Source organism: Pleurodeles waltl, chromosome 1_1 (assembly GCF_031143425.1).
Source record: "Pleurodeles waltl isolate 20211129_DDA chromosome 1_1, aPleWal1.hap1.20221129, whole genome shotgun sequence".
Lineage (NCBI taxonomy): Eukaryota > Metazoa > Chordata > Amphibia > Caudata > Salamandridae > Pleurodeles > Pleurodeles waltl.
This window is the reverse complement of record NC_090436.1, coordinates 918,524,962-918,543,925: the sequence shown is the minus strand read 5'-3', so window position 1 is coordinate 918,543,925 and position 18,964 is coordinate 918,524,962. Positions and strand designations below refer to the sequence as shown.

At 43.6% G+C, this 18,964-nt stretch overlaps 1 protein-coding gene across 19 annotated transcripts in view; it reads left to right on the top strand.

The window, feature by feature from the left end:
• The window catches only part of PTPRD (protein tyrosine phosphatase receptor type D), a 3,982,777-nt gene that overhangs the window by 3,867,452 nt on the left and 96,361 nt on the right, over positions 1–18,964 (top strand). For all 19 annotated transcript variants that reach the window (XM_069230134.1, XM_069230131.1, XM_069230149.1 and 16 more), the window contains one exon: positions 9,863–10,038. In XM_069230134.1, coding sequence (XP_069086235.1) covers positions 9,863–10,038 — 176 coding nt within the window. The remainder of the gene's footprint in view (positions 1–9,862; positions 10,039–18,964) is intronic.

Genomic DNA, 18,964 nt, shown 5'->3' with positions numbered 1-18,964 from the left:
CATGGTTTGTTTGTTACCTGCAGGTACTTATCATAGCATTGCCTGTAATTGAAAGATATTGGCAATTCAATAATGATGTCAAGTTAATTCTGAATTAATAATGGTTGGCAATTACCTAAGAACAAGGTGGCACAATTAAGTTAATCTCGGATAAGAATTCTCCCCCCCCACACCAAAATTAGACAGGTACTTCCATGCATCACAACCAGCACCAGCCCCTAAAACATGGATTTCCTAGACCCGAAATAGACATTGGTGCTGACTAGATCAAAAATAATGCAAAGTATCACCAAGTAACTTATTGTGCATTGCCCCATGCACAGTGAGTGTCAGGGGGCCAGTTGTACAAAGACCCCTAATAAGAAATTGCGAATTGCATCACAGAATGATTTGCAATATGTGATTTATTCTTAGGAATGTACTAAAATGCATTTGGCAGAAGTGAGTGCACTTTGCACACTTATTTCTACTGAATACATTGGTATTTTTGGAACCAACCTATGTATTAATAGGTTGTGTTATGAAATACCAATTTGTAGTGGGTCGCAATTCAACCTGCCTCATTAAAATGCATGATGTATGTTGCAAATTGAGACACACTATGACTAGTCAGAGACACATGCATTGTGGCCTGCTGGGCTCAGTAGACCACTATGTATGTGATTACTTCTAAGTAAAGGAATCTGTTTTTTGTGTGTAAATGCAGCTTTTTTTCAATGTGTTTAAAAAAGATAAGGTATAATTGTACAAATATTTTTAGGAGCAACAAGTGGTCCCATGGACCACTGCCTGCTACTAAAAATTGTCTTCTCTGCATTCACAAAGGGGATGGATCCTGTCCTGTTTGGGAATGATTACAATTAATTTAAATTTGGTGGTAAAATAATATTTCTTTGTTGCCATATTTTGGTCTCAGTTGCAAAACACTCATTTATAACTTAAGGAATCGATATTTGGAAAGGATACCCTTTACACGCCTTTCAAAGTACTGATTCACATTTTGCAGTAACAAAGAGTCAGATTTGGCCTTTGCAACTGTAAATCTCTTGCTACATCAGGCCCGGTGTTCTTTATTGCTGGCCACCCAGATCATTCTGATGAACTGAAATAAGGCTGTCAGAAGCTGATAACTCTAGAAATATCCACCACCTTTGACAACTGTAGGGTCAATCGAAACTTCGTGCCGAGTTTGATTTCTGGGGGGATCTGAGATCATTCAATGGGTTCCCATTATGCTGTGTTTTTTTTAATAGGCGAGGAGAGGGACATGAGGATGATGTCGGACTAGGGCCATTGATGTCTGTAGGTTTATGCAACTTCCCCATTTTTTGTCACGATAAGGTTATGTGTGGAGCAAGTAGGAACACCATGAAAGTGGAGGCTGTCTTCTCAGGAGGGAGCATAACGATGCTGTTCTACACATATAAACATCACCACCATACCATGTAACATTCATATATAAGAAAATGGTCCACAGAACTTTAGAGTGATATTACAGAGAGTTACTGGGTGTTCACCTGTCAGAGGGCATCTACATCCTCAACCTGTACTCAAAATAAGTAGACCTCCATGTGTACTCAGCATGAGGTGCAAACCATTATGCTCCAATTGTATGACACCAGTGAAGCTGAGAGAAAGGTTAGGGGGAACAGAACTCTGCTGTAGAGGATTTGAGGAACTTAGTTCATATTTTTTAAATGTGAAATATCTTCAAATTTCTATTGCAAAATAAAGAAGTTACTATTGTCTGACTATCATTGGATCCCTTATTGCTGTTTTTGGGGTAGCAGATGAGGAATTGCTATTCCCACTATTGTCCACAATGAATACAATAATTCTAATTCACAACTTCTATTGGTAGTAAGTTAACACTCACACAAACATGGAGGGTCCCACATCCCTTCAACATGACATTGTAGTGTTTCAAATTTTGCAGTCTCTACCATATGGAGAAACTAGCACCAAAATATAAATATGGAGTTAGTTTTGCATCGAATTAGAGTAAAAAGAAATGACGCTAATTCAGTGCAAACAGAGTATAAATATGCCCCTTAGCGTAAAAAAATGACGCTAATCTTGTTAGTCATTTATTTTGACTCTAACCTGCCTAATGTAAAAAAAAAAAATTACGCTGGCCTACCCTTTGCACCACCTTGCACCATTCCATAAATATGGTGCCCAGCTGGTACTAAAAAATGGTGCAAGCTGGTGCAAAACTGCGTTGGTGCAGTTTTGCACCAAAAAGTATAAATAAGGCCCTTGATCTCCTTGGTGATGTTGTTTTATAACTGAGTTTCAAGGGCACAGCAGCTTTGGACAAGTTTATGTGACACACAGAGGAGTGTGTGATACCAAATACTCCCAAAGATAACCCCAAACCTCTGTGTGTCTGATCAAGTGCTGGCTGTTACAGAAGCTGACTTGAGCTTGTAAATTGTTAATTCCTTACCTGAAGTGTTCAGAGCACGCTAGGGAAATCTGCATGGATTCACTCAATATATTAAGTTATAATGCACCACTCCAGTAAGACAGAAGGTGAAAGGAGTGCCTATCTGTGTGTGCTAGAAGATTTGCAAATTGAAAGAATCCCCAAGGAGATGAAATAGATAGAGTAAATTTCCTCTTTAATTTTGGTTAAAAAGAGCAGTGGAAAACTACACCTCTGGGTAGACTTAGGACTACTGAACTCATGCATCATAGTGGATAAACACCCAGTGCCTAAAAGCAGTGAAATCATAACATTGTTGGAGCGAGCTGCTGTGTTTTCAACATTAGGTCTCGGCAATGCATATCATCAATATCATCAAATCAAATTGACTGAGGACTCTAGTGCTCTAACAACTTTTATAATGATGTTTGTTCTTTCCAATGCAAGGCCTTGTTACCGTAGCATCTGTCTTCCAAAGTGCTATGTATCACCTTTTCAAGGACGGGGAGACAGTGTACAATACTTCCAAGATAATGTTTTGGTTTTCTCACAAAACATTGAGAAGCATCATCAATGGCTCTGCAGGAAGTATGTTCCCAACTTTCAAAATAGGGTCTTTATGTGCAGAGAAATGTAAATTGTTCAAGAGTTAGGTTGAATATTTGGGGCATATGATCACTTCTAAAGGAGTAGTTCCAAACCAATTCCTGGTGAGATCTATTTGCAAAGCTTTGGAACCTGACAACAGAGATAAGTTGGTGTAATTGGCTGGACTTTTTTCATACTACGGAAACTCATTAGGAACTTTGCCACTGCCAAGGACCACGCATTTGTTAAAGGAAAACATTTCTCTGGAAGCTTGAATAAGAGTAAGCCTTTGAGATTTAAAAGAAAAAAACTGTTGAAGCCCCAACTCTACATTTATTCTCCATTGGAAAACAGTCTGTTATTACTGTGGATGCCAGTGCCTATGTATTAGGAGCAGTGTTCTGGCAAAGATCAGGAGGTAAGGGATTGAATGTAGCATATGCATCCAGGAGATTGAATGAAACAGAAAGAGGTTATGCAGTGATTGAGCAAGAGTTATTAGCATGCATGGTGAGCCGGCAAACGAATTAGGCATTTTATACGGGGAAGAAAATTGCTTCTGCAGGCTGATCATAAACCAATATGTCTCCAAATGGTGTTTTGAACTCAACTGCAAGGCTTACTAGGATTTCCTCAAAGCTCCAGGAGTTCACATATGGGGTCTCATCTGTTCCTGAATTTTGAAACCAACTTGCAGATTGTTTGTCCCATCTTCAAAGCCAGAGAAGGGATGGATTGGAATGATGAGGAGTTGGATATGGTTGCAAGTGTTGGTGCTTTGTATACCATTCAAGGGCAAGAAATAACTGAAGAGCAATGTCTGACAGAGGATACAAGAGATGTGTTAAATCTGACATACATGTGAAGGATAAATGTCTGTTAGGAGTATGAAAGGGCCACTGTATTCTTATGCCAGGTTGCATCAGAATTGAGTGTTGTGGATTGATTTATACTCCACACTGATAAATGTGTTCCTCAGAAGGTATCTGGAATTGGCTTTTAAAAATATGTCATCAAATGCACATGGGAATATCATCCCTTAAGAATTTACTCAGGATACAATATTGGTGGCCAAATATGGATTCTAAAACTGAGTGATATGTTGGACAGTAATGCACGCACTGAATGTAAAAGAAAAATTGAGATTATAAATATTCCACCCCACCTAAGCAACCATTTATTTGGCTGAGGTCTGCTTAGCAGAAACTGGGTCTTCACATTGCTGGGCCATTTAAAAAATGTGCACCATGCTCTAGTCCTCATTGATTACCATTCTACATTGCCTGAGCTAAAACCTGTAGAGAGAGTGACCACATCTGAAGTTCTTGAATTCGTCATTGAAGTGTTTAGTATCGAACGATTCCCTGACACTATGGTAACTGATAGCATTGTGAAATTTACCTTGACAAAAATGTCAGAATTCCTTCTGTTACATAACATTATTCATGTTAGGACTGCTTTGTATGACCCTCAAACTAAAGGAAAAAAATGTTAACAAATGTCTGAAAGATAGGGTTTACCTTGTGCACCAAGCTCTTATACCTTTGGAGTTTGACATTAAGGAAACGTAGTGGGCATACTGAATCTCATGTAATTTGATTACAAAGGTTTGTCCTTCCAGTTACTTAAAGGCAGCTTTCTGTCCTCCAAATCCTGCCCTTGGTAGCTTAAAACTAAATATTAAATGACGGGAACAAATCAAAAGGGCTGACTGTATGGAGTCTGAAATAGAGTGGAATTATGTCAGGTAAAAGCCAACCACCCTAATTTTTGTGGGTAATATAGTTAGGATTTGTGTACGAAGGCATAAATGGAAAGGTAGGACAGCATTTTCTAGACCAATACATGTGGTAAGATCAAAAAGGGTAGTTTCACTACCCAGGATGGTGAATGTTGGAGTGTAAAGAGGCTGACAAAGTGTTTAGGGAATGTTGCGCCTAGTGATGCTAGCTTAACATCTGGAGAGGAGATTGATTATTCACTAGTTGATGTTCCCACCAATAGGATAAATGGCAAATGTTCACATAGCACTGATTTGCTGAATATTTCTACTGCTGAGACATTCACATGTGTAGTGATAAGCAATTGTTTCCCAGTTCTTCAGGTGGATCCTAAACAGGGTATAACAGTCAAGAACTGTGCCAGAACAAGGACACCCTTGTGCAGAAAATGACATGAATAATTGTCTATTATGTTCTGTACTGTCTCATTTCTTTCTTATTTTCTTTGGGAAAGAGATGTGCTGTGTTATATCAATGTATTTCTTTTGCTCACCTCTTTTTCCCTCCTGGGTGGTAGGTCCCAGTTTCAAACGTTGCAGGTTCTAGGGTGGCTAATGTTTGAGAGAGGGTTGATGTGGGTGTTTTGTTGATTCAGCTGCTTCATGTAAAAATAAATATGAATTCTATACCTACCGGCCCTTTGTTCTTCTTCCAAATGATTAAAAAACTTAAAGACTCATTATTTTATGATTGTTGATGTAGGTCTTAGTTGGGTCTGTACCCTTCCATGAGGAATGTAAAGTCATTAGGCAAAAAAGTCACAACTTCAAGGGTTCTCTATTTTGATATCTCTAATCTGGCACGTTGGTTACAGGTCACAGTTCTCACTGAGACTTTGATTAATGGCTCCTTTTTGTACAGTATTTTCTGTCAGCTTTGTTACAGTAGGTATTTTGTTGCTACTTGTAGTTATAATGGTCACTTTCATATATCGATCAGGTGGCTGCTAGTGGGTGGTCACGAGGTTTTCCACCCATTATTTATTACTGCACTTCTATACAGAGAGATCAAGACCATGTAGGCATCTGAGTACATTTACATAGTAGAGAGTATAAGTGTGTGCGGGGTAATTAAGGGAAATGGGAATATAGGGGAGGAGAAACATTGGTTCAATTGAAAATCCACTATCCCAGACCAACACTGAGATCACCCTTTTTCTGTTTCGTATGTGGATCATATAGAGGTCCAAGATTTTGCCTTTTTACCTGGAGCAGGTTCCTAAATAGCCATTTCCTTAAGGGGTATGGAGGCTCCTTTCCACCCAGCAAGTACTTCCCAGGAACACCTTGGTGTGCCACATAGGTATCACAAAAGAGCATAGGAAAATGTGGTGCTTTCCCAGTTACAGCACCAGAACGGGCAGAGGAGGGTTAGTCATCCCTTACTGCACTGCAAAAATTGCGCAGGTGGTTGCAGGTACTGGGCATTAGCATTCATTTTCATTTTGAAGATCATTGGGAGCCATTTTATCATCAGAAATAGACCCACAGCAATGCAGAGAAAATTTGAAAAGGCAGAAAGGAGGTGGTGGATTTATACAGGGAAACTGACAAATGTCGAAAGAAAGGGCGAGTAAGAGTTCGTATAGGTGAGATAAAGAGAAAAGAAGGGTTCGGTGGAGGAATAATGATAAAGTGAAATTACGACTAGCCAGCCCCACTTTCGGTAACTACTGCATAGGTCGATTTAAGTTATAATAATTCAGTATTTTTATGAGGCTTTTAAAAGACAAAACGTTCTAAAACGTACAAATATTTTTTATGAACCAATGTTGATGGAAAATACAGTAAGTTACTTATTAAACAGGAACGTATAGACTTCCGTTAGTTTGCTTTTTTTAAGAATGAAACTCTTCTCATTTCCTAAATGCATCAACTTCAGTACTATAATTTAAGCACAGCGCGCACAGGACCTATGAGTAGAACATCCAATGTGTTAAAGAAAGTCAAGACGTCCCTATAAACACCGATTTGAAAAGACATTACTCAATGCCATTTTGTAAAGTGCAGGTCCTCTAATAAAGACACCTTGGCAGTAGATGAATTGTTTCCAAGTGATGCCTTATCAAAAAATCAACAAATGCTCATCGAGTGTTCAGCCTCTGAACACATCCGCGCTAATTATGATGCGATTATCTTATCTGACACTCCTCTTTTCAGCAGTCCTGGACTGTCACGGTCCTAAGCACTAATGCAATGAAGTCGATATCCTTCTAGGCATAATGGTGTGGATCTGTTAGAAATAATACCACAAAAGCTATTTCTAAAAGGCGAAATCGAGCGTAAATGGCAATAATCCATTTGGCCCTAATGGCCTAAATTCTTAAAACTCAAACGTTTATGCGTTTAAAAAGCCGCTGCTACAAACCTACAGTCCCATAACAAAATATAAGATTCAAATACATCCTAAACCTGAAATCAAAATGAAATTCTAAAATTAAAGCGTAATTCGCAGTTCCACAATAAAAGTTTCTATTTTATTATTTAGTAAAGGATGGCACAACTGCACCAGCCCTTCATCCACTGGCTGTGCATCCCTTTTCATTGCAATATTTTAAATTGTAGTGCTTTCAGAAATTGAGGCATCATCTAAACCCTTAAAAAGACTGACTAACAAAGATGTCCATAGGAATAGTCAGACTTCACAATAAAAATATTCTCTTTTTGCTCAATTACTGTCTATTGAACACAGCCAAGTTATACTGTAGTCCTGATTCTTAGGTTTTCTACCTCAGTGTGCAGATTCACAACTTTTTGCAATCCTCAAAACGTTTCCATGGTATGACATGAAACTGTGTACTCCTTGCAGCTTTTGAGAATCGCATTTTTGAAAGGAAAATATACACAGGTATTTTTCAAATGCGTAATAAATTGCGAACTTTTTTTTGTCTAAAGGGAAACTAATTTGAACGTAGTAAAATGGCTTCCCCTGCAACATAACTGAATTTAAGCTTTCCCCTTTCCTTCCTATCATAGAAGGAAAACGGACTATATCGATAATCAACCTTTTCCTGAACGGAAAATGTTGAGAGAAGAATTTTTGAATATGCACAAACACGTTCGTCAATATTTACAAACTTCAGGAGGATTGCTGGCCTGGAATGCCCACGACCCTCCAAAAAGAAGATATGAGTGCTATGTGTTATGTGTGACAAGGCGACTTCTGAGAACTTCAAACGTTATTTTTCACTCATTCCAGAATAGCTTTATGACTCAGTCCTGTGTTCATCAGTTGATGGATAATGTTCCTTTTTGAATTTTCCTTAACTCAATCATGTTTAAATTGACAATACATTAGAATCATGTTTCAGTTGACCATTGTATTACTGGGCTCATCATGCCATCCCAAACAGCATTTATGTGTTCAGGAAGTAATGCCACTGAAGTGCTCTTTTACGCACACTTATGTCTTTGTGAGTCAGTCCTGAAACATCCACTTCCTATTAGTAAGATTGCAATGAGGACACAGTCCTTTCAAGCTTTTCTAATTGGATATGAATATTCCCTGAACATCACCATTTGGATGTTTTGGGGCCAATTCAAAATGTTATGGAGAATGTGGATTGAGTGGAGCATAAGATCCTGAAGGGAGACTGTGCTGGCCTGCTTCATCCCATCGGACACACGGCTGGTGCAATTCCTCCAGGGAGCCAAGAAAAGGACTGAGGGGGTCTATCTGTCATAGGGGAGGGAAGCACTAGGAAAATGACCTTATAGCATGTTGCAGTATTGGGAAATACGGGTCCTCTTAAAACAGTTTTTGCATCAGGGCTTATTCATGGACACTTCGTGGTAGCAAATCCAGCTGCACTAAAGCCTATGAAATTACTTTTGTATATGATATCTTAAGCTTTGGGGGAAAGAAGGAAATCCCCTACAGACCTTTTTAAAACCTTCGAGTTATATGGGGCGTGTTAGTTGTAGATAGCTTTTTAATTGCTAAAATCTGTCTGCTCGCATCTGATGTATTTTTATTTATTTATTTTCTGTGTTTTAACAAATCAAGCAATAAGGATTTATTTATTTCAAAATGTTATGTAAGAGTACGTAAAAGAGCACTACAGGAGTACTGTTTTACGTCCCCCAAAACACCTTTGGGAATCGTCCTCATTATGTTTAAGTATTGGCTGTCTTATTGATAAGAACTAACAATGGTTATCTGTCACACAACATCTCTACTGGTGATACACTCACATGTAAAGATGAGGTGTTAGGCAAGTCTACTGTTATTTCATCTAATATTCTTTTACTTTTATGGACAGAGTCACATTTGTTCCAAAATAGATGCTCACTTACAAGCGAAGTACATTGTTTCCTCAATTACTCCAGAAGTTGAGTTACATGGTGCACAGAAATTAAATGTTTCCTTAATCTAACAAGCTATGATCCCCTACAATGTTTTATTTATTTAAATAATCTATAACTTTCCCTCTCCCAAAAAGTTCTCTGTCCTGTTGAAAACTCTGGTTTAATAACTGATGAAGATTTCTGAAATAGATTGATAGAGGGTGTGATATTATTTCCATCTATGCATTGATGAATGTACAAAAGTACAGTTACTGGCCACCACTGTATCACTTTGCCCACAATAACTAAGAATATTATGCACAAGCCCTCAAGAATATCATTACACTCGCACCAATTAGACCACTGCCTCTTATCTTTTGTAAATAGCTATGCATTGCAAAAAATAATTCAAGGAAGTATAATCAATATTTAATGATCACTTTTTCCTGTACAACTTTTGAACACCTACATATTCATATCTTTGCACAACCCTTCATCAGACTTTTCAACGTTCCCTGAATTTTTTTTTTTTTTCGGTTATTGAGTGCCAGGTGGAGCATCACATCCATGAGAATTGATATATTTACTGTCTTTGATTCTGAGAATTTTAAACTCTGCATTGTTTCAAAGGGCAATTTTGGGGTTGTGCTATTCACTAAGACAAATTGCTTACCAAATTGTCTGTATGCACTACCAAATAGATTTACTTTTAGCCTAATGGAAGCCTGCTAATTTAAGAGGTTTGGTGTGAAAAAAGGTTGTGTTCTTTTGTCTCACAGGTATACCAGGAAGTGATTATGTTAATTCTAATTACATCGATGGATACAGGAAGCAGAATGCTTATGTTGCAACACAAGGACCTCTACCAGAAACCTTTGGGGACTTCTGGAGAATGATTTGGGAGCAGCGCGGTGCCACTGTTGTCATGATGACCAAACTGGAGGAACGGTCAAGGGTAAGTAACCAATTTCCAGACTTTCATAACATGAATGAGCAAAAAATCCCATCTATTGAAATGTCCTTTTAAGTTATATCCATTTGGCTGGAAACTACATGAATTATATTGTATGCAGCTAAAGGCTTTTTTTCTTGATATTTGTAAACATATTCCTTGTTACAAAGATGCAAATTATATTGATTTCATTTATTAGAATGAATTGGGTGATCTGAAATTATATCTGAAAAAAGGTAAAAATCACTCTTTATCCATTTTGAATAATCTTTCAATGCATTAGGCATCTGGTTTCCCATAGATTGTTGGAATGTCTTCTCTATTCATTTTTAACTCTTTTTTCTTGTGTTGGTTTTATATTCTATACATTTTAATTTTTTTCATTCCTTTTACTAATTTTTATTATTTCTTACTCTTCTCTCTCTTAACTTATTTCTATTTTATTTTTTTCCTTACTTTGTTTCTCTCTGCCTCCCTATTGGCTTGACCCCTTTGGCAGATAAAGATTTGATAAAATGTGGGGCACACCTACAGAAAGTGATAAGGGGTCTGAGCCCATATTTCACTAATATATATTGTCTTTGGTCTGAATGGGGCCCCATTTTAAAGGGGAGGGGCCCCTTAGAGGGTTGGGGGTCCCACCTGCACCACGGGGTCTCCAGTGACCCTTGAGATGAAAAAAGGTAAGAGCTGATCAGGGGAATGCAGTGTGCAAGATTGGAATTGTACACACATTTCTAACTCTGACATGGTTAATAACCTAACACAAATGATGGGTGGAATGCAGAACAAATCAAACATTCAACCCCAGTCACAGATCTGGGTTTTATCCATCAATTCTTTTGCTCACTACACCACCCCAGTTTGGACCCAGCCATATACAAACCAATCTTGATGCTGTATCCTATGGGAACAGTCCAGCCCATACTGCCAGGCCAGGCCCTCCCTGGCCCAGAAACAAGCATCCTGGGACTGGTTTGTGGGGTACCACCTCTCATCAGCCAGTTAGCCAGAATCCAGTGGCATAGAAAGCCCGGGACCCACATCTGGGCATACCTGGAGCACTTAGGGTGACAAAAAACAAACAAACAATTGATGGACTCAGCCATATGCAAATGAGTCTCGACTCTGTTCCCCATCGGAACAGTCCAGGCCGAATTGCCAGGCCTGGTCCTTCCTGGTCTGGAAACAAGCATCCTGGTGCCGGTTATCAGCCAGGTTAGCTAAAATCCAGTGGCATTCTGGGACCCAGGTCCTGGCATACCCTACACACTTAGGGCGACAAAAGCAAACAAACTCAAATGATGGACGGAATGCAGAACAAATATTCACAAATATGGTTTAATCCATCAATTATTTTGCTCACCATGCCACTTAAGTAACTTTGTCAAGTCCGCTAATGCTTTCAGGTATGTTGCATGAAAGTGACATGCTCATCTGGTCCATCGTTCGATAAAGTGTTTTCGTTTTATACAGTATCTAAATTAAAATATGCATTATCAGAGACTACATTGAATGGCAGATATTATGCTATTCAGTAATTAATGTGGTTACTGTTTACAAATAGTTTTTCCATCTTTTACTATGTAATTTAATTTGACATTTTAACCCGAATGAAATACTTTGCTCATTATATATTGAACTGGTGATCATAATCTAGGGTATACTAACTTATTTTAAAGATCAGTACAAACATGCCACGAAGTGGAGAGTTTTCTTAACTAATTGTGAAATCTGGGGCCAGATATACAACAAACTGGTGCAAGAATACGGGGCACCCCTGTGTTTCCCCTGGCACTAAATTTAGCTGCCAGTGTCAATGCAGGCATCATTGCACCATAATGCAAGGGTGTCTGAGTTGAGGGAATTGATTACTTATGTGTTGGAAGGTGTCCCTTTCTGCACACAAACAATCTCCAATGGTGATTTGGCACTTCTATGTGTGCTGCAGAAATCATCATCATTGGATGATTGTTTATGTGCAGTAAGGGAAACTTTCCTGCACATAAACAATCATTAATTTTTTTAAAATATATTTTTATTGGTTTTGTAGGTAACAAATACATACATGAATAACAATTGGTCTGATCTATTCTTCCCTTGGTTCCCTCACCCCAAGTCAACTCCCAGTCGGCAAATAGATGCTCCTTGTCTAGCATAGGCCACCCAGGCAGCAAATCTGAACAAAGTCCGGGTCTTGTGCAGGTTTATTGGTTGTGGTCTTCGTCACCATCTGTTCCATCAGCTGATTGTGATTGATCTAATATTGTGTAATTTGGGTTTTCTAAGGCAATCAAGCAAGGAGTCCCATTGCTGTGCCGTGTCCCAAGGTCTGCAACCCCTTGCAGCGTCCAGGTGTAATATTCTCCCCTCTGCGTCAGCCCACTTTAATAATGCGTCCTGCCGTTTTGTAGGTGCTGGCCCCCAGGGTCTTTCCAGTGTATTGCAATCTCCCTTTTAGCCAGTATCAATGCCAGAGCTATATATTTGTTAGTGGTTTCCTTAGCGTTTGGTCAGGAAAGTTCCCCAATAATACTACCAAAGGAGACAGAGAGAGTCTTCTATCTGTGACCGCAGTTATACTTCTAAATACCCCTTCCCAGTAGGGCCCAAGCCTTGTGCAGCTCCACAGCATGTGTTCTAGGCCTGCTTCCGGCGCTGAGCAATGGGGACATTCACCGCACCCAGTCGTAAACATTTTTGCTATTTTATAGGGGGTAAGGTATGCCCTGTGAAAGATATAGAAGTTAGTTAGTTTGAAACAATCGTTCCTACACAGTGTGTGTGTGTATGCGTTGTGATTCTAGTCCATCGGCTGCTCTTTTATGGGGGTCCCTGCATCCGTCTGCCATGCTATTCATAGTTTGTCCAGTAGGAGAATTGTATCTTTATGTAATGCTCTGTAGAGAGCGGACACCACTTTTCCCTCCCTACCCAGTGTACAGACAGCCCGACATCCATCATGTGTGGGCGGTTCGTGCAAACCCAATTTCCAGTGCTGTTGTATGACTTTTCTTATTGACCTATATTAGAGGAACAACCCCGGGGGACATCAAACTGCTCCCTCAGAGCAGTAAAGGTCAGTAGTTCTCCGTTGCTGAACAGGTCTCCCAGTAATGTAATGTTGCGTGTAGCTAGTCTCGCGATACCCGTCAGGGCCTGCCCGCCAGGCAACTTGGTCAGAACACTTATCAGCATTTCTGGCGTGTATGGTAGCATAGTGAGAGTGTGCTGTAGACTACGCTTCCAGCAGGCGCATAGGGTATGTAATGCAGGCAGGTGTTGCATGTGCCGCCGTCTGGGATTCATTATTATTTCTAGGAGGGCTATAATTGGGTGCCCTGCATAGTGTATCTTGCCCATCCCCTCACGCTCGGCATGCAGTGTTCTTGCCAACCATTGAAGCTGGCAGGCCAGATAGTCGATTTCCACATCCAGTGCTGCCAGTCCTCCCTCTGTCGTGGGTCACTGGAGCATGCCTATTGCTAGTCTATGTCTGCCCGCTTCCCAGATGAAACCAGTCATAATGGAGTTAATATCACGGAATAATGAATGAGGAGCGAGTAGTGGCAGGGTTGAAAAATAGTACATCAGTCTGGGTAGTGCTACCATTTTTATCAGTGCCACTCTCCCTGCAACCAACAGCGGAAGTGTTTTCCAAAATAGAATATCGGAGTGGAGCTTCTGAACCGCCCAGTGCACATTTCCCTCCAGTAGATCTTCAGGCTTTTGATAAATGTGTACAGCTAGGTAGCGAAAGGTGGAGGGGGACCATTCAAGCCCCTTTGTGTTCCCCACTTTTGGAGCTCCCTCCCTTAATGGGAAGATATGAGACTTCTGCCCATTAATGCGTAGTCCTGCTAAATCTTCAAACTTTTCCAGCAGGGCCATTGCTCCGGGCAGTTCTGCTTCCACATCCCCTAGAAACAGCAGCATATCGTCTGCATAGAGCGCGATGTGGTGATTTTGATCCTCGACACTGAGCCCTGTGAAGTAGTTGTCTGATCTCGCAGCTTGTGTGAGCGGCTCCATCGCGACTAGCAGAGGCGATAGGGGGCATCCCTGTCTAGTGCCCCTGCCAAATAGATATGGCTCTGACACTGTTCGACTCGTGTGTACACGTGCCATAGGGTTTGTATAGAGCAGTTTTGTCCACCGGATAAAGCCCTATCCCAATCCCATGCGCAACATTACCTGCTCCAAAAAGTCCCACTGGAGACTATCAAAGCCTTTCTCAATATCCACTGCTATAATTGCTGCATTTTGCAGGTTTGGGGAGCTAGAGTGTAGGATCGAGATCAGTCGTCTAATATTCATGGCCATGTTACGTTGAGGAATAAACACAGATTGGTCTGAGTGAATCAGTGTTGGTCTGGTAGCCAGAATCCGGCTAAGTATTTTATAGTCCATATTGAGCACAGACAGCGGACGGTAAGAACTCACATCTATTGCGGCCCTGCCTGGCTTCAAGAGTGGTATTACTATGGCCTCGTTCGTGGAATGAGGCAGCGTGCCTATTACCCATGCCTCTGAATAGAGTGTGCAGAGATGAGGGGTTAACAGGTCCAGGTATGCATCGTAAAACTCCATGGGGAGCCCATCTGCCCCCGGAACCTTTTCCCTAGCCATCGCTTTCACCGCCACTTTGATTTCCGCAGGGGACACTGGTTCCGTCAGGGTGTGTCGAACCTCCTCCCTCAGTTGTGGGAGTAGAAGATCATCTAAGTCCTGCAGTTGCGCCAGGTGCAAAGCCTCCGACGGTGGGGCATACAACAGGGAGTGGTAGCTAGTGAACCTATCATTAATGTCTCCCTGCCTGTAAAGCCTTCTTCCTGTGAGGTCTTCAATCTCCATTACCAAAGACTGAAGCCGCGGTGGAGCAGCAAGCCAGGCCAATAATGGCCCCACTTTGTCCCCCTCCGTGTGCTGTCTGGTCATGTAGTGTTTATAATCAGAACATCTACATTTTTCTACTGCTGTGGCGACCCTTTCTCTAGTTTCCGTGAGAAGGGGGGACAATTCTGGGGCGCTCGGTCTCCTACGTTCAATGTCTCTAAGGTCTCTCTCATATTTCTAGATGTCCTGCTCTTGGGTCTTCCTAATCCTCACCACCTCTGCTATACATGTACCCCTAATGACCGTCTTGAAAATGTCTCTCATTCAAGTGCTCGGTATGATGTGGTTCCTGTGTTATGACTGAAGAATTTGCTTATTGCAGTCTTAATGGAGTGTCTAAAGGAGCCATATTCGAGCGATTCTACTCTGAATCGCCAGTTTGGTATTCGTGGTCGGTCCCTTTTCCAGGCCAGCATAAGTAGTAGGAGGATGTGATCTGAGACAGTGCGGCATAGATATTCCGCCGCCACTGCTACACTATTTACCTCTAGGGACACTATAAACACATCTAAACGGACATGAAGGTCGTGTAGAGAAGAATAAAAGGAGTAATCTTATTCTGTGGGGTGGAGGTATATCCAATAGTCCTTGAAGCCCCAGTGTTGTTGCCACTTGGAAAATGTTTTGGCCATTCTATTAGTCGGGGAGCGCTGCGGGGGGGGGACCTGTCCAGTTCTGGGTCAGCAATGCAATTAAAGTCACCACCTATGATAGCTGCCTGGGTGAGATGGGGTCCCAGGGTGTGAGAGAGTGCTGTGAGAAAGGTACCTTGTTCCTGATTTGGTGCATAGATTCCCCTGAGCGTTATATCCCTGCCCTCCAGTCTCCCAATTACCAGGACATAACATCCCTCCTTATCTATAATTTCATGTGTTTTTTGAAACGGCACCCCTGGTCGGATCCATAACAGTACCCCTCGTGATTGATGAATAGGTTCTAGCGTATATTTGGCATCGCCATCTCATAGTGAGGGCCCTAACTTCCTGCTCCTTCAGGTGTGTCTCTTGAATAATGGCTATATGTACCCCTCTTCTTTTGAGTTGACTGTAGACTTTATGGCCCTCATTCTGACCTTGGCGGGCGGCGGAGGCCGCCCGCCAAAGTCCCGCCGTCAGGTTACCGTTCCGCGGTCGAAAGACCGCGGCGGTAATTCTGACTTTCCCGCTGGGCTGGCGGGCGGTCGCCTTCAGACCGCCCGACAGCCCAGCGGGAAAGAGGCTTCCACGATGAAGCCGGCTCGGAATCGAGCCGGCGGAGTGGAAGCTGTGCGACGGGTGCAGTTGCACCCGTCGCGTATTTCACTGTCTGCGCAGCAGACAGTGAAATACATGTAGGGGCCCTCTTACGGGGGCCCCTGCAATGCCCATGCCAGTGGCATGGGCACTGCAGGGGCCCCCAGGGGCCCCGCGACCCCCCCTACCGCCATCCGGATCCCGGCGGTCGGACCGCCGGGATCTGGATGGCGGTAGGGGGGGTCGGAATCCCCGCGGCGGTGCAGCAAGCTGCGCCGCCGTGGAGGATTCAATGGGGCGGCGGTACACTGGCGGGAGCCCGCCAGTGGTGCCGGTCCGACCGCGGCTTTACCGCAGTGGTCGGAATCCCCATTGGAGCACCGCCGGCCTGTCGGCGGTGCTCCCGCGGTCCTCCACCCTGGCGGTCTTTGACCGCCAGGGTCAGAATGACCGCCTATATCTTTTACTCATACTGTTCAGAACCCTGACATTCCAGGTAAGTAATTTATAGGTTGGGGGGGGGGGTTCCATAGGGTGTATTTGTGTGAAGTGTGGCTTTCTCGAACCCCCCGTGCCCAGTGGGGGTGGGTTGACAAGGATGTGCCCTCCTCATTGACTGGTCTGATGGAGCTGATACGGCTGGGAGTGGCAAAACTATAAAAAACTAAACCGTAACCCCAGATCCTCAACTGCCTCTCCCCAGGACCGGCATCTAAAACTATACCTGTCCAAACTGTCACTAGTTTAACCAACATTATATGATCAGAGGCGTGGTACAAAGGACCAAGAGCAAGCTTCTCCGGCGCGCCCTCCGGAGCCCATTCGTCCAGAGCCAAGCTTCATCACCCAGCCGCACCGCCGCAGGTGCCGGTGCACCGCAGCAGAAGGTCCGGCAGGGGCCCAGCGGAGCTCGCGGCGCGGCATCAGCACATTGTTCAGTTTGTAGTGGGTACTCTCTGGGTCCCAATGAGGTCAGCCGGCTCAGCCATCTCCACCCAGTGTGAAAAAATGGGGTATCTCCTTTCTCCTTTGTGAATGAGATGAGAGCTTGTGATCCTATAGTTTGGCGGTTCTCACAGTATTTCGTCTGAAGTCCCCGGTGTTATCCTCTGCAGTATGTCAGAAGCATCGTGGAATGCGAAGGACACGCTGCCAAAGATGGAGTCGTGGTCAAATAAGACTTCAGACGGATGGGACGAGTCATGCCCCCCCCACTCAGGGACGCTGCTATGTCCACAGTGTCTCACATTTCCTGCAGTGCCTGGTGGCGCGGAGGCACCATGACCATTTGTCGCCTGCCAGGTTTTCCCTCTGCCCGTAGCTTGCCTGAGTTGTCCCTGCCAATGGGTCCACAGGGGCCTAGTCATACGACTCCAACCAGTCCCACACTAGTTGGGGCATAGTGAAGAAGTGGACCTTGTTGTTAGTGGTGATCCTTAGCTTAGCCGGCAACAGCACAGCATACTGGATTCCCCGTTCTCAGATTTTTCTCTTAGCCTGTGTAAAAGACGCCCTCTGTTTTTGTGTTTCCCTAATGAAGTACTGGAGGATCATTATCTGCCGGTCCCCCATCTTGATCTCCCCTTTCAGTCTCGCCTGGGTCAGGATGTTGTCTCTATTTTTGAAGTGGAGCAGTTTTGCAATGATCAGACGTGGCCTCGCTCCAGGGGGTGGGGGTCTTGCTAGCACCCTGTGGGCCCTTTCAATTGCAAAAAAGCGTGATAGTCCCTCAGGGGCCTCACGTATCCATTGTTCCAGGAATACTTCCATGCTCACTGCCCCCAGCTCTGCTTTTTCTTGGACACCCACCTTTCGTAGATGGCTTCTGCAAGCTCTATTTTCTGCGTACTCCGCCTGTGTCTGTAGGGTTTTGACTCGTGAGGTGAGTTCAGATAAGTTCTTTGTCAGTCCTTGATAATTCGGATCTAGTTGTTCCAGAGATTTTTCATTTGAGACCACCCTATATGTCAGTCGGCGATCATCGTCTCTGAGCAAGGTGAGATCAACCGTTAAGGTGTCAATCTTTAACTCTAGGGCCTCTCGGGATGCTTGAATCGCCTGGAGTATGGTGTCCAGGGTGGTCTCAGGGGATATGTTGCGGTTATTGGCTACTGGTTTGGCGACTCGCCCCTCCGGGAGGCTCTCCCCTGTAGTCTCTCTGTCTAGGCCCTCTCTTTTTTTGGGCTTGACCATTATTTTGAATGTCTTCCTCACTTCCTCCACGTGGACAGGTCGCCACCCAGTGGAAGAAACAGAGCGGGTCTCGGGCTGTCTCGAATATAGGCCCCACGTTTCAGCTCCCGGCCCAGCGGTGCATCGTTCAGGTCAGTGGTTCGCAGGCTTTAACTCGGCCCCGCACGGCACAGCCCTGGGGTCCCCTGCGAGGGTGTGAGCGAGCTCTGTGGGAATTGGGTTCTCACCAGTGTGATGGGGCGCACCAGCCGTCCCCGCCTGTCCAGTCTCTGTGCTCACAGCAGCGCTCCCCTGGTCTCGGCAACTCTTGCCGGCGGCGGCAGTGCAGGTTCCACTGCCTCGGTGTGCTGGCACTGCAGAGGTCTTTGAGTATGGCGGGGATTGATCCTCACCTCCCCCTCCTACGACCTCTGCACACTCTGTGGGGGGGAGGACGAGGTCTCAACAACTTTTCCTAGGTGTCTGGGGTGCCAGCAGCAGAGCCGCGCCTCTCCACCAGCCACAAACACTCGCAGCCATCACTCACCCTTTGTGTGATTCTCCTCCAAGCGCCAGCTTGAGGGGGGCAGCTCTCCTCCACTCGATGCAGCACTGAGGGGGCCCCCTTC